The 16,770-nt window shown below is 42.2% G+C and overlaps 1 protein-coding gene across 3 annotated transcripts in view; it reads left to right on the forward strand.

Annotated features, from left to right (window-relative positions):
- The window catches only part of khdrbs2 (KH domain containing, RNA binding, signal transduction associated 2), a 113,913-nt gene that overhangs the window by 64,904 nt on the left and 32,239 nt on the right, over window positions 1–16,770 (forward strand). For all 3 annotated transcript variants that reach the window (XR_015852426.1, XM_088351141.1, XM_088351142.1), the window contains exons 5-6: window positions 6,410–6,537; window positions 11,605–11,785. Coding sequence is in view for 2 of the 3 variants with exons in the window: in XM_088351141.1 (XP_088207267.1) it covers window positions 6,410–6,537; window positions 11,605–11,785 (309 nt within the window). In the remaining variant the exon portion in view is untranslated. The remainder of the gene's footprint in view (window positions 1–6,409; window positions 6,538–11,604; window positions 11,786–16,770) is intronic.

The following is a 16,770-nucleotide window of genomic DNA, read 5'->3' on the forward strand; positions in this document are numbered from 1 at the left end:
CCTGTCCTGTCTGTCCCCTGTTGTCAGTCCGTCTGTGAACCTCAGTGTTTACTAGGCAAGCCTTTTTCGACCCTGAGTCCCACCTGTCCCGTTTTTGCTTCCGTCTGTCTCCGGCTACGACCTGTTTTGATCCTGACCACGTCTGCTCTCCCGTCCCGGCTTTCGACCTTTTTTGTCCCCAACAACGTCTACTCGTTCTGGCTTACGACTCGTTTCCGACCCCGACCACGCCTTGCTCTTCCAGTTCCGGCTACCGACCCTATTTTCCGTCCCTGACACCGCCATCGCTCGCTACGGAAGATCTACTTCCGCGTTCGGATCACAGTCCGAGTACGAGAGCGACCTGCTTCCCGCGCCCAGCAAACACTGGATCGTGGGCGCAGCGCTTCCTCTTTCCTTCAATAAAACGCAATTGGGTCCTGTCACCGTTCTGGTCCTGACATATATTGTCATAATTGGATTCAATAACAAAGAATCGAGTATTGATTAAATCAAGCTCTAGTCTTTCTAAAATAAATATAGCATGTACTTATCGGTGTCGCTCTATTGATGGAGGATTTTATCAGTTATTACTACCAGTATAAAAATCAGTCATAATGCATCCCTACTAGAATCCATTAGCATAAAAATCTTAGAATAAACACAAAGCTGTTCTTTCATTTCTTTTAAAGCCTAAAATGGCTCACCTTAACCAGACACTCTTACAAAAATGTAACAAATGAGATTCAACCATAGTGTGAATCCACAATACCTGACCTACGAGGCACCGTATACATATTTCCTGTTTTTATGATAATCTGTTCTTGGTTGAAAGGAACGGATGCTGAAGGTATATTCTATGCTGTTTTGATGACTAAGTGCAGCGTCGGTGGGCTTATAGATGTGATCATAAAAAATGCACAAAAGCCGGCGGGCTATGAAGAGAAAAGGCACTATATTTCTTTAATCCACCATTTGCCATCTCATATTGATGTTACTGCATCCCATGAAACATTGTTCAATATTTCAGTATACAGATTAAAGAAAGTATCACTAAATATACTGTAATTGCTTCAAAGTAATAATATACATTTGTGTAATGAATACTTTGATGCATTTTTATTGCTGTTTGTTTTAACGGCATTCATAGTGAATGATGTGAATAACTAAATGTGACTTTGATAGTTTAAAGCAGGGGTGTCAAACATGCGGCTCAGGGGCCAGATCAGGCCTGCTAAGGGATTGAATCTGGCCCGCGAGACAATGCTCAGAGAAGCGCAAGAGAAAAATGAGCATCAGGTCTAAATATGTCCACTTGATGTTGCCAGAGCCAGGTGCCTCGAACAATGACGGTGTACTTGTATTTCTTTCTCTCTCTCTCTTTCTCTTTTCCTCCCTTTTTCTCTCACTCTCTGTGTCTCTCTTTCACTTTCTGTGTCTCTTTCTCTTTCTTTGTTTCTCTTGGTCTCTCTCACTCTCTGTGTCTTTTTGCCTTCTTTTGCTCTCTTATCCATTTTTCCTTTTATCTCTTTCGCTCTCCCCTGTTTTCCCCTTCTCTCCTTCTCCCATTCTCTCTTTCTCTCCTTCTCTTTTCTCCCCTTCCCTCTTTCTCTCTTTTTATTTCTCTTTGGAGATCATTCTTTCTCTCTCTTTCTTTCCCCCTCTCTCACTATTTGTCTTTATATCTTTTTTGTTTCTCACATTCTCTCTCCGGGCAGCACGGCGGCGCAGTGGTTAGCGCATGTGCGGCACAGTTCATGTCTTGGGAAGCTCCTGCGTGGGTTCAAATCCAGCTCCAGACTTCCTGTGCGGAGTTTGTATGTTCTCCCCGTGCTTGCGTGGGTTTCCTCCGGGCACGCCGGTTTCCTCCCACATTCCAAAAACATGCATTTCAGGTGAATTGGCCGGTCCAAATTGTCCCTAGGTGTGAATGAGCGAGTGAGTTGTCTGTCCCCGTGTGCCCTGCGATTGGCTGGCAACCAGTTCAGGGTGTCCCCTGCCCACTGCCCGATGATTGCTGGGATGGGCTCCAGCACCCCCGCAACCCTACTGAGGATAAGCGGTGTAGCTGATGAGATGAGATGAGATGAGACATTCTCTCTCCCTCTCTCTTCTCTTTCTCTCTTTCTCCCATTCTCTCTTTCATTGTCCCACCCTCTCTCTTTTTCTCTCCTTTGCTGTTTCTTATTTCTTTCTCTCTTTTTCTTTCTCTCTAATATACTAGTCCGGCCCCCGAGAGAATGTTTGTTCTATCGTGTGGCCCCCGAGGTAAAATGAGTTTGACACCTCTGGTTTAAAGCATACATATATTGTTTAATTGTGTAACACTCTCACAATGAATAAGATAACATAAATCCAGAGACAAGAATAAACAGGGTGGAAAGAGATCTCGATTTCTCCAACTTTGTTTCATCCATCTTGTCAGCATCTGGCACTCCAGTTACCCCTAAAAGGGCGCAGCTAGAGAGCCACCTGCACCTCATTTTCTGTCTCTTTTTATGGACTGGCTCAGACAACAGAAGTTGTCAGGTCATTGCCATAGAAATGGTCACATCAGCATTGGATATTGCTTCTTATTTCTTGTTTGGACATTTTGTTACTTGTTTTCAGAGGATTTGTTTGTTTTTGATTGTTACTTTTGATGCCCAGAATATTCTGTAAATAAAAACCTTCAAGGGAACCTATCATACTCTTCCAGCCCTTATTTTAGAACCCTAACCTGGAATCAAACAGACACCAAGTCTTTTTTACTTTGTCTTTAAACTTCATCTAGCGTTGTTTCCTTCTTCAGTGCATATATGCCGTGAACTGTAACACATCTTTGGAAATGATTGCGGTTCCATATAAATATTACTCACGTTGTCTTCCTGATGATAGTGTTTTTTTTGCATCTTCTGTAGAACTGACTAAATTAACAAGAATGAAAAGAGCCGCTTTTGGGACGGATAAGGCTGGCTGTTTTTGCGCCCAAAGCAACGCAATATGCACATTTTAACTGTGCCAAGCTGCGTGCATCTGCAAAATGACCAGAGCTAGGACTGGTTTGCCTTCTGGCCATTTTTAAATCACGGTGGAACATGCCATCAACATAAAAATAGAGCCCTTTGCCTGAAACACCAATGACGTCAAGTAAAGTAACAATTGGATCTATGCATTAATATTTCTGCGCTAACAATCCGCATTCTGATTATGATACTAAAATATTAATCCACAAATATATACATAAAAATGGAAATTTCTTAGTTTTGTTATAAGGGACTTTTTATTTTTTATTTTTAAAAATACTCAACTGTAGATAGTTAGCTAGGTAGTGTGTAAGGGAGAATTGCTTTAAAGCACAGGTGTTAAACAGGCAGCCAGCGAGACAACACTAAGAGAAGCGCAAGAGAAAAACAAGCTGCAGGTTGAAATGTGTCAACTTGATGTTGCTAAAGCCAGGTGCCTCTCACAAAGACTGTACTTGTATGTATTTCTCTCTCTCTTTTTCTTTTCCACCCCTTTTCTCCCACTCTGTCTCTGTCTATTTCACTCCCTGTGTCTCTTTTTCTCTTCCTTTGTTGCTCTTTGTGTCTTTCTCTCTCCGTGTCTTTTAATCTCTTTTGCTCTAACTTCCTTTTTTCCTTTTCTCTTTTTTCTTTCTCTCTTCATACCCTTCGCGCTTTCTTTTCTCTTTTCTCTCCTTCTGTCTTTCTATTTCTCTTTGGATTTCTTTCTTCCTCTCCCTTTCTTTTCCCCCTCTCTCACAACTTTTTATCTTTTGTTTCTCACGCTCTCTCCCTTTTTTCTTTCTTTGGCCCGCCCTCTCTCCTTTTCCCTCTCTCTTTCTCTTATTTCTTTATCTCCCTTTTTCTTTCTCTTTAATCTACTAGTCCGGTCCCCGAGAGAATGTTTGTTCTATCGGGTGGCCTCCGAGTTAAAATGAGTTTGACACCCCTGCTTTAAAGTATATTTATTTAGGTTTAAAATTGGATTTGCTGGTGACTGTCACCCGTTAGGTGGGGCTGAAGATCCTCCAACAGAAATAGTCCTAAATGGCCTCTTTGTCTCTAGTATTTATGAAGGAAGCAATCGTCAAAACATATTGTATTTTAGCTTTAAATAATCGATTTTGCAGTTCTTTGATATTGATAATGATTGATCAATCCTAAGGAAAAATATGGACACAAATATTGCAACGTAGCTTGATTCAACAAACTAAGATTTTTTACATGGTAAGGAAAATCAAATCAATAAAAGAAAGGAGATTGTTGACAAGAGAACTCGCGGTGGTAAAAAGGTGGGAGGGGGGAGAATTTATGTAGCCGTTTGAAGATAATCAACTAATTTCGATGATCAGGAATTACATCGTTGCATGTCGGAATTATGTTATTTATGCCTAGCACCAAATGATTTGTTGCGAAATATTTTCTTGGGTTACGTTTTGGTCAGACAAAGCATCTTATAGTGGAGAAGGCCAAAAGCCACTCCCTCAAGAAAAACAAGGTTTCTCTCCCACGTGGATCCCATTAGCTGCTGCTTTCAGTAGATCTAGAGACAGGGAAAGAACCCCAGACCATCCATGCCTAGTGGTTGGAGTGTGGCAGGCTCTCTCGCCAAGGGCCCAAGGCCCTGGGATTTGGCCTTCTTTGTTGCCATTGTCAAAGGGGGCAAAGGCCAGCCAGGGCCCTCCTTTGGGGCACTGTCCTGGAAGTAAGATGGAAGAAAGAGGAAGAGCCAGCTCTTTCAAATTGCCGATGAGTTCATTTGTCACTAGAGGCGTGTCCTGTGACCAGTTGTAGTTACCTATTGACACTTTTCAAATTAAGTCTCTCCAATTGAATGATTGACTAATAGGCCAATTGTATTCGGGCATGCAACAAAAAATATCTGGCATGAATCATGACGATATACATAGGCACATAATATTTTGATTACAAATGAAGCCTTTAGGGGCTGGAGAGTCTGGTCACTTCCTGCAGATGAAGGGAATGTCCGTCCGTGAGCCCTGGTGTGCCTTGATCTTCAGGTTGGTTTATGTAATCTTATATTCCCAGCGGAACCAAAATTAAGAAATAGTGAAAAGAAAGCGGGTTTGTGTTACATATTATGAGTCTTTCCTTGAGTTGAGTCGGCGGTAGGAAGATTTTAGGGGAAAATGTATTTGTGGTAGTGTAGTCTCCTACAAGTGTTAGCATGTAAACATTAGCAAAAGTCTGGTTAGCGGCCAAACATAAACGCAAAGCATTTCTGCTTTTAATGGATAAAAATATATAAATAGTGACAAGAAAATAGGAGTAGACTGAATGATTATAATGGTAGAGTAGCTGGCGCAATCCAATGCAACAGTCACACATGCATGTTAGCTATAGTAAAATAATGATAGCTGATTTAAATCTCGGGCAGCACGGTGGCGCAGTGATTAGCGCGTGTGCGGCACAGTTCTAAGGTCTTGGGGACCTCCTGTGCTGGTTCAAATCCAGCTACCGGACCTACTGTGCGGAGTTTGTATGTTCTCCCCGTGCTTGCGTGGGTTTCCTCCTCCCTCATTCCAAAGACATGCATTTCAGGTGGATTGGCCGGTCCAAATTGTCCCTAGGTGTGAAAGGGCGAGCAAGTTGTCTGTCCCTGTGTGACCTGCAATTGGCTGGCAACTAGTTCAGGGTGTCCCCTGCCCACTGCCCGATGATTGCTGGGATGGGCTCCAGCACCCCCGCAACCCTACTGAGGATAAGCGGTGCATCTAATGAGATGAGATAAGATGAGATTTAATTCTCCTCGCACATGGCTTAGCGCCAACTGTCTTTTGGAGAAAAAAGGATAGGAAGTCACTGTCAAAGTATGTGTTTACAAATTCAAACCGCTCACCTGCTGGTAGGTAGGTAGTGTTAGCATGTTAACATTAGACAATTTTCCATGCCGAAATTGTGTGCATCTTAAGTTTAAAAGCTGCACATCATTACCCCCGCAGAGTTTTAACTTTTCTAGTTAAGAGACCAATTGCCAAAAACACGGTTGTCACAAAAAAAACTGTTGTCACTGCTTCTTTGTTGTCACATTGAAGAAAAGAGTGTGCAATCACGACGTCTTGGCTTGACGTTCTCTTTGAAGCAAATGTGTCTGTTTTGTGAGAAATGATAAGCAATGAATGCTGCTCTGTGTAATTATTAATATCATGTTTGGTAATGGGTGGGCAAAGAGTGGTTTTCAGCTATCTTTTGAGAGAGAAAAACTGTTGAAACCTTCAATTAGATGTTGCTTTTTCAAGAGAAATAGGAAGACGGTCTGGCATGGTGATTTTAGAGAGTAATTGCTGAATAGATGCCATAAGATTTTGTTTTTGTTTATCCCAATGGAAGCACCCGTCAAGACCATTTGAATTCGCTGAAAGCCGCTTCCATTCATAATGACTGTAAGCACATGTTTACTTCAAACTGCTTGTTTTACTTTGCAGGACTACAATGACGAGATCAGACAGGAGCAACTACGAGAGCTGTCACTATTGAACGGTTCTGATGAATCCTGCAGAGGCAGGAATGCGCAGGGAAGAAGTATTCGGGCAACAGCCGTGCTATCAACAAGGTAATTATTGCACAAGCCCAAGGGTCGGGAACCTATGGCGCGAGCCAGATTTCGCTCTTTTCATTGGTACTTTAAGGTTTTAACATTCGGACTGCTAATTCCTTACAGTTGGAGCGTATTCCGAAGTCGGAGAAGTTATTGAGCAGAGTATAGTCCACATATTAATTTATTAGCCAAATCCAATTGTTGAACACATCTTTCTTCCTCGCTAATTACAATCGTGTGTGTAGAAAAAGATTGAGCGGTGGGGGCTTCCGAATTGTCCACTTTTATGACACATGGTGATCAAATGTCCAGCCCCATGACCAAGCCTCTGGCTGATTGGTCCGTGCCGTCCTTGATGCAAATTTCCCAATGTCCTTTGAAGCTTAGGAGAATGGTGAAAGGTCATCGCCCTCCGGACAGAGTGGGGCACAACACACACAGACGAGGTGATAAGTGAACCAAACAAAACGTTCCAAAGCACAGGCGTTTAAAAGGTTTCACTCAAGGCTGAGGCGACACAAAGTATTTTTGAGTATAAATGGAATAAAACAGCGTATACAATAGTATATAACTTCAGTACACATAGCCCGGAGACAAAATGCCACCCATGCTCATTTCCGGTAAGGAAGTCGCATTCAAGCTGCATTGAGTTGCTAATGTGAACGATCTCACAAAATTCACCATAAAATCAAAATTAAGCACTAAGCTCTGCAGTGTGAACACAGCCAAAGAGTGGATTTCAAGTTGGAAATAAACAATAACTACCCTATATAGTTGCAAACAAATATCAATTAAATCGAGTAGTTAGTTGTTCAAGAATGCATGTGGTTACTTGTATGGAATCTTTGGCTGTTTGGTACACTTTCTAATCTATTTATTTATTCATTAGAGCAAATTGTCCACAGTTTAACAGATGGTGGTCTGTGTAAACCGGCACGGTCTGTGAAATTTTGGCAGCACACGTAGACGTGCTTATTCCAGCAGTATCAAGGAACGCACATAACAACAACAAAAAAAGTCAGCACCACCAGCAGCACTCCCCGTCTCAGATTTACCGCTTATGGCACACTGATAAGCAATTAGTGTAAATCTCCATGAAAAATATGCACTGCTAATACCCTTTTGGGATGCAGTTTTTTGGGGCTTACAATAGGCAGTTACCTAGAGGAAAACAACACAGCAATCCTGGCCCACCATAACATCAAATGTGAGTCAGGCGAGAAAAGGCAGTGAAGCAATGCGAGATTTCCACATCCTGTCCAACCCAAATCTGAATTGGAGCTCAATAGTAAACATGGGGAATTGCATTATGGAAGCAATTGTCTGTCTGTTCGATAAGAATGAGGTCATGTTTGTCCATCAAAATACTATCAGAGTTTCAGTTGCATCAACAGAAAGCGTAAGCATATGATGTGTGTCAATCTATTCAAAAAATCCCACATCTGTTCAATTAAACACTCTCTCACACACACACACGTGCATCAATGTTTAAACCAGAAGTGTAAGAATTGATTTATTAACAGAGCTGTGGTGAGAAAATTCCAGCTGTGGCTCCATTTCCTAAGTGTACTCAGGAAAAAAACATCTGGAACAGAATCTGCTGGTGTCCTTCTACAGAGCCACATTGGAGTGTATACTGGCAATTAGCATCACAGTGTGGTATGGTGGGTGCACAACAGCAGACAGGAGAACCATACAGTAAGTCTTCAACACATTCCAGATCATCGGCTGCTCTCTGCAAAGTCCGTAGGACTGAGCCGAAAACACTAATAAGAACTCCTTTGCCCCCAGCCACCACCTCGAGGACCTGCTGGTCCATTAAAACAAAGGGCCATTGCCGCTATAAACAAACACAAAAAACTGTAAGAAATACAATAAAAAAGACATAAGTGCAACTATGTATAGGCAAATGTCTCTTCAAATTCATTTCTTTATTCTCATCTTACAAGGCACGACCGGTACAAGCAGGGGACCCAAATGTGTAATGTTTCACAAAATGCTTTATTAAGGGATCGGGGAAGTCAGGGCAGAGGAAAAAGACAGCAATCTGGTGCTTCCTGGCCAGCAGGAGGGAAAAGCCCTCGCGAACGGAGCGTGGTCGGAGATCGGAACAAGTCGGGCAGCCGGGAAGGGAGAACGGAGCGTGGTCGGAGACCAGAACAAGTCAGGCAGCCAGGGAGGGAGATGGAGCTTGATCGGAGATCGGAACAAGTCTGGTAGCCGGGACGAGCGGGCAGTCAGGGATCGGTGATCGATTCAGGAAACAGAATCAGGATACGGATAGCCGGGACAGGAGAACAGGGCTTGGATTGGGGATCGATACAGGAAACAGAAACAGGATACGGGTAGCCGGGACAGGGGAACGGAGCTTAGATTGGGGATCGATACAAGAAACAGATTCAGGACACGGGTAGCCAGGACAGGAGAACAGAGCTTGGATCGGGGATCAATACAGGAAACTGAATCAGGATACGGGTAGCCGGGACAGGAATATGGAGCTTGGATCAGGGATCAATACAAGAAACAGACACGGGTAGCCAGGACAGGAGTACAGAGCTTGTATCAGGGATCGATACAAGAAACAGGTTGGGATCAAAACGGGAGCCAGAGTCAAAAGTGCTTGCATTGCATGTGCTGAGGTTCGCAGACAGACTGACCCTGAGTGAACAAGAATTACATGTTTAAATAGGAGAACTAATTCAGCTGGGGCTGAATGAGTGAGCGCAGTTGAGGGCAATTGGCAAATCATGACAACATAATTACCTATCCTAATATTCTCTTTGGCTTTATTGTATATTTTATCATTTGTATTGCCTTTATTGTTAACGCTAACAACGTAGTGAACTCTGTTTGCAACACGATTAGACATGGCACACCAGGATAGTCACGTAAAAAAGACAAATAAGAGAAAAACGTCCTTATGAGCGTGACTTATTCCATTCTACACTATGTATTTCCAAAGGTTCTTTGAGCCAGAGCTCATATTTAATAAGGCTCACTTCAAACCATAAAGTGAACACGGACTGAAAAACATATGAACGTCTTTACTTACTAAAGTCGGGTTAATCATGTACCTATTGTGTAATAATGCAATCGTTTTGACTGTTTTGATACATCACTTTCATGGAAGGGTGGAATCTCATCTCATCTCTCATCTCATTAGCCCTATCGCTTATCCTCATTTGGGTCTCAGGGGGGCTGGAGCCCATCCCAGCCATCTCCGGGCAGTGGGCAGGGGACACCCTGAACTGGTTGCCAGCCAATCGCAGGGCACACAGGGACAGACAACTCATTCGCTCATTCACAGCTAGGGACAATTTGGACCGGCCAATTCACCTGAAATGCATGTATTTGAAACGTGGGAGGAAACCGGAGTGCCCGGAGGAAACCCACGCAAGCACGGGGAGAACATACAAACTCCGCACAGGAAGTCTGGAGCTGGATTTGAACCCACGACAGGTTCCCATGACATGAACTGTGCCGCACAAGCGCTAACCACTACGTCGCCGTGCTGCCCGAGGGTGGAATATAATATCTATTTATTATGTAGGAACCGAAACCAAGATTTTGCTGTCAGCAAAACAAAAAGAAGCACAGAGTAATGAAAAAGTATAATTTGATTTTTTTTTTTTTATTTAATCTCCTCTTAGATTATTGGTATGAGCGCATCAATGAGCTGGATTTGAACCCTGGTAAATCTATCGTCATCCGTATGACACCGAGCGGAACCAGCAATGGTAGACCGTGACTACAAGGGACATGTTAGTGAAGCCTTGATTTCCTTCACCGAGTGGTTAAAACTGCAACAACACAATAAAGCGCATTGAAACATTTGCATATAAGATCACAAAATATTCTGTCCAAGCTATTACTAAATTTAGTTGTTGTATATAGCATATAACATATATTTATAGATTTACAGCCCTGCCTTCTCAAACATGGATGGATATGGATGAACATGCAGCAGTCATCAGCCATCGCGTGGGTTTACTATTTACAAGATCACAGAACCGGATGTGACGACCCAAAATGGAATCTCGGACCCAATTGCAATTGTTTTAAAGTAGTCTTTATTGAATTGAGCTGACATAGCTTGCTTTGGAAGCCGATGGTTGATGGACGGAATGGCAGTTCTGTGACAGGTAGGCAGAATCAGTACAGCTTAGCGGGCAGGTCGATGGCCAGGGCAGGAGAGCAGGTCGTAAACGTGGGGCAGAAACAGGTCAAAACAGAAGGCAGGCAGGGATCAAACAGGAGAGGTCTTTGGTAATGGAATCCGGCAAAACACACAGAGAGACACAAGTACGGTCTGACACTCCTCTCTGGGCGCTGACAGCTTAAGAGAAGAGTGCCAGCCAATCAGAGAGCGCGCTCCTGCACGCGAGACGATTGCCCCAGGTGTCTTCATTTTGGCAATCATGACACCGGAAGTGCCACGGGGAACCCAGAATTAGTATTATTTCGCTATGTTTGAATTTGAAGCCGAAATAAACACAAAATATATCTAGAACACTTCTTAATAAAATTACATCCGTTTATATAGCGCCTTGCGCTATATTTTAAACACTATAACTCATTTATTAAAGAAAAGCAATTGCCTTATGGGCTACACACTCCCCTCAAAGGCCTCAACCTTTGCAAAAGGGCAAACAAAAATTAATACTTTTTGGAACTACAATTTAGCATTTATGACAAACCTCTTTTAAAGAATCGATTGGGTATCACTCGATGAACTCAAGAGCCTCATGGACTTATAGAAACGACTATTTGAGAACTCTTCCACTTTTGTCCAATATTGTTTGGCTCTGGTAAAGTTTTATAATCTCCAAAATGTTTCGTGCAATAGCTCAATGGTGACACCTTTTCCTCTGCAATCTTTACAAGCCCTCAATGCCAAGAGAGATAACGCTCATTTCCGGATTTTTTTCAAGCGTCATTTGCAGGTGGCACCGGGGCTTACCAGGCACAAGAAGAAAAAAAACATTCCACCTTTTTCACAGCAATTTGCAGACTGTTCCCAGCACTTGCTGAGAAGACTCTCAAGGCAAATCACTGCCAAGTTCTTGTGTTTATTTGCTGCAGGGCCCGGAGGAACACAGGAAGGAGCACGGTAACACCTCGGGGGACGGCCGTGGCGGCGCACGGCAAGCTCACTGCATCTGTTTTAACGAGGGAAGCGCAAAGCCCGAGAGCCAGGAGTGCAGGGATCGGAGGCTACCGACCTCCGCTTTTAGCCGGCGTGCACGACTCGTACGACGACTATGTGAGTCACATCCTCTTTGCTTAAAGTTACAAGAAGAGCTGATAGTAATTGGTGCTGAATTATAAATCAGACTTGCTTTAATCCTCTTCTAATGCGGTGATTAGGTTACATAGCAAGAGGTAGGGTGAAGTCTGGCATTATTGGGGGAAATTGGAACAAGCAGCCATTTAATTTCAGCGAGATTTGCTTTTCAAAGGACTTACATTTACATCCATTGTAAATTACTTCAGAAAGGGTAAATCTGTACAAAAAAATTCTCATGGAGGGGCATGAGCATAGGAAACTGTATTGCATTCATGGATTTATCGAGAGGATTTAGCAAAATATATCCATCTATCCTTTTTCTGCACCACTTATCATCAGTAGGGTCGCGAGGGTGCTGGAGCCCATCCCAACTATCTTCGGGCAGTGGGCAGGGGACACCCTGAACTGGTTGCCAGCCAGTCGCAGGGCACACAGGGACAGACAATTTGCCCGCTCATTCACCTGGAATCTCAGGACAATTTGGACCGGCCAATTAAACTAACATGCATGTTTTTGGAATGTGGAAGGAATCCGGAGCGCCCGGAGAAAACCCGCGCAAGCACGATGGAGAACATGGAAACTCCACACGGGAGGTTTGATCTCATGACCTCAGAACTGTGCTAACCACTGCGCCACTGTGCTGCCCAGCAAAATATATATATTGTGTCAACGGGAGTAGCTAGCTAACTTGGTACATTATGTAGGTATGGAATACCTTGAGTGACATTTTGGGCCGGAGTAGGAAAAAGGTTAGTACAGTAGCTGGATTTTTGCATAACCAATAATAGTAACGCAAATGGCCCCGGGATATGGTAACCCCATCATACAACATTTTCACTTCTGATAAATGGTCAGTCATCGTGACCATTCATCAGAAAATAAGCTAATTTAATTTCCATTGTCTTTGCGCCCTTTGATTTTCTTTTTGTTTGTTAGAATATTTTGCTTGTAGTTTGGTGGCCACTTGTTTTGTAATTACTTTGTTCCCAGAATCTCTGTTTTCAGTTTGGTCTTTGTTTCTGGTTTGGATCATGTCAGATTTGGTTTTGTTTGGACATTTGGTTGTTTTGTGAACACATGTTTGTTTGTTACTTTGTACCTCCTTTTGTTATTAAATGTCATCTGTCATGTTGACTGATTAATTCCACCTATGCCCGCTCGTTTGGCGCCAGCCGTTGCTGGCTTCCTGATTGGTTCCCCGTCCTACTTAAGCTCAGTCCTTTCACTCACCTGGTATCAGTCCGTCAGCGAACCTGTTTCCACAAGGCAAACCTTTTTGACTCTGACTCCCGTCAGTCCCGTTTTTTCACCCGTTTCCACCCGTTCGTTCCTGATTTCCCCTGTTTGTCTCCGCCCACGACCCGTTTTTTGACCCCAAACACGTTTCGATCTTCCCAGCTAACGACTCGTTTTTTTTTACCCCGACCACGTCTGATCTCCCGTCCCGGCTGACGACCTGTTTTTCTGTCTACTACGCTATGACCTCCCGCTCCGGAAGATCCACTTCCGCATTCGGAACACATTCTGATTCCGTGAGCGGCTTGCTTCCCGCGTCCAGTGAGCACCGGAACGTGGGCGCTGCCTTTCCTCTACAGTATATCTCAAGGAAACTTGTAACTAACGTGACGCATCTGGGTTCTACTTCCGCTCTAGTCATGACAGTCATCCCTCTTTTTGAGCACCCCTATTCAGTTCTTCAGCTCCTGTTTCCCCCTCACAAAGCCTTAAATTTCTCCTCACGATACAGCATCAAAAACAAATTATTTAGCATGCTCCAAAAACACTAACTTTGCAGTGTTCGCATTTGCAGAGTTACATCTCTGAGCGATTATTTAGATTGAATAAAAAAAGTATTTTCAAACGATCTATCCAAAAAATATATCTTTGTATAAAACATTGATCCATAATGATTTAAGAATGGTTTGCACCTTACCGTGCCGGAGGAAAGTAATAATGAAGGCAAATCGATGGAGTCCTGCCAAATCATCTACCTCCAACGTACTTTATTTTAAAGAGACACGTTCAATAAACAATATGTATAAAAATTAAATTGAGAAAAAAAAAGAGTTGAGCAATATATACCATGAATACCACCAAATTATGACTGACACAATTTGCTAATGATATTAGCATCCATTTTTGTTCTAGTTCCAAAGCAAAGATAATTGGTCTTTAATCGTTATATTTAAAAATAAATTGAGTATAAAAAGCAGATGTTGCTTAAATATTGCACCTAAAGCATGATATTTGTAATTGGGTCTGGAATAAATATCCTATCAATAACTATCTATCTATCTACCTTGGTTATATCCCTCAAGAGGGGTGACCGACAGCAAGACCAACACATACAATAACAAGGAAAATAAAAGGGGAAAAAAATAGAAAAAAAACACACTCAAAAAAGTTTGGACCGTGGCCAATCTAATTCCCCATACACCCAAACTAGTTAGGCACCTCGGCACTTAAGTTGGTCATCAATAACTACAGGTAGTTAATTGTGAGTGAGTGGGTCGGAATTGGGGGGTTTGGTAATCTAATGACTCCCAAAGAGATGTTGCAACACATTAGTTGGGTTGAGCGAGGGGGGGCTGGGAATCCCCTCCTCTGTATCAATTGTTGTAGAAAATAAACTTGCATTTGTAGAATAGATTTGCATACATTTAGAAAGAAATTTACAAAGACTTGCTTACAGTTGGGAGAAATGTTGTTTACATCTCGGGAAGGTCTCGGCGGATAAACAATCCTCCTTAAGGGAGGACAACAGATAACGGCAAAGGGCAAGGTGACATAAACTGGCATAAACTTAAGAACACTTCCAAATAAGGACGGAACCCTGGGCATGTACGCCTTCAGGCGTGAAAAGGGACGGGGCCAAACCGGGTACACGTGCTATGTTGAAAACTATAAAGACACACGCATATCTTTGATTCGCTGAGTCTCTTGTTGAAATTGTGTATCAATAAAAAGAACTCCCTCTTACGTCATTTTGATTCCTGCATTTCTTTGCACACGTATGAGACGATTCAACAAATTGGTCTTATCTTCAACACAATCTCTCAAAAAGAATCCAAAATGTCAAAAATGTGAATCTGTTCTTGACTCTAGCTACCTCCTACTAGGAGGATACGGCTCCGGTCATCTTTTAAAACAATCAACTAGCTTCTTTGTAGTCGTACTTGCTCTCGCCAGGAGACTCATCAAAAAAAAACTTCAATTACAAAGTGGGATTGTATTTCTATTCCCAGATTTTGTCAAGGTGATTTTAGATCTCAAGGTGACTCAAGTTGCAGTCACACATAAAAACTTTTTCTTTGGTCGAGCCCATCCGAGGCTCCCCGCTAAACAGAAACTCCCTTGTGGTCTGGCATGTGAAGATTGGGCTGTCTGCACAGGGAAATGCACAAGCACAGTCTCATTACTAAACCAAATTGAGTCCGGATGCGGAGCCTGCATATTTCTGAAAGCGAGAAAAACGCAATGTTTCTTCTCTTTGTAATTGGAGGTTGGAAAGAAGGTTGGGAGCACAGAGAGTAGGGAATTACAGGAAGAAGATGACTTTGTCCATATCATTTTCTTATATAATACCTTACTCTGTAAAGTTTTCTGTGGAATATTAGAATTTATCTTGAGCGTATTCCGAGGCTTGCAAAAGGTGTGTACTTTTTTGCCCTCAATGACTTAGTTTAGAAATAGAATAGAATACAATGGAATAGAATTGCTTAGAACTAAAGTGCATTGAATGGAATACAATAGACTTTATTGTTATTGGTTATAACAAGATTAGACATGGCACTTCAGGATTAACATGCAATAAAAGGTTTCATTCTGTTTGTGTGTTATTCCGACATTTAATGCTAGTATATCACCTGTAATTGGGCAAAGATTGATCAATCAACAAATATCATTGATATGATTTGCTCAGCATTGGAACTGAATCCAAAGTGCGGTGGTGAGAGCCTTAAACCCTATCTACAAGGCCACCAGGATTGTATATGGAAGTGAAAATGCATTACATTTTATCTCATCATCACAATTTTTTTACACACAGTGCCATGTTGTCAACGTTGTAATGGAGCATCATGGGGAATATTTCAGCCATAACGGTGATATACAATGTGGTAGGTACCATGAGTACAAATAGTGTGGTGATGAGAGAAAATCGAATGCCTTTTCTTATGTTATATAGATCTGTAGTGGTCTAGCGATTACACAGTCAATTTGGGCTAAATATTATTATTATTATTACTATTACTATTACTATTACTGTTACTGTTACTATTACTGCTACTATTACTATTACACATATTATTACAGGGCCCTGTTATGAGAATATAGGGAAACATTTAACCGGTCTGTGGTACAGAAAAGGTAGTGGATTTCTGATTTACCGTACTCTTGAGTAGCGGTTCAATGACAGACACTCGTACACTATTCTCGTATTTCGCAATCGTTTCTTTAAGTCGAATGTTGTTGTCGATGTTTTCTTAAAAGAAAAAACACTATAAATCACAATATGTTCTCAACACGTGTTGTGGGCTTGACAATCCCTCTCAAATTAATGATACCCTCGTAGCCAAATTGACGCACATCTTACTTGGCCACGTGTCTGGCTGCGTTTGGGTTTGTTGGAATACTGAAACAAAAATTATTCCAATTTTTGGGTCAAATACAGATTTGTTGTGCTTCCAAGATCAGCTCAGGAAGGAATCACGCTCCCTCGACGGCTAGAGACTCATTTATTTGGAAAGCACAGGCATTGAACAACACATCTGATTGGCTTAAGCGAGGTCACATGAATAGAAGAAAATAATCGGGTTGTTAGACAGAAATCACACGTATAAATGAAGTAAATAATGCTGGTCACTTGATGGTGTGTGAGTATAATAAATGAGCAGTAAGGAAAGTAAAACTTTGTAACGTAAAAGGTACAATGCGTCCCTGTGAAAAGAAAGGAATGTGGA

This window comes from Urocampus carinirostris, chromosome 13 (assembly GCF_059441175.1).
Source record: "Urocampus carinirostris isolate Australia breed hairy pipefish chromosome 13, RoL_Ucar_1.0, whole genome shotgun sequence".
NCBI classification, from domain to species: Eukaryota; Metazoa; Chordata; class Actinopteri; order Syngnathiformes; family Syngnathidae; genus Urocampus; species Urocampus carinirostris.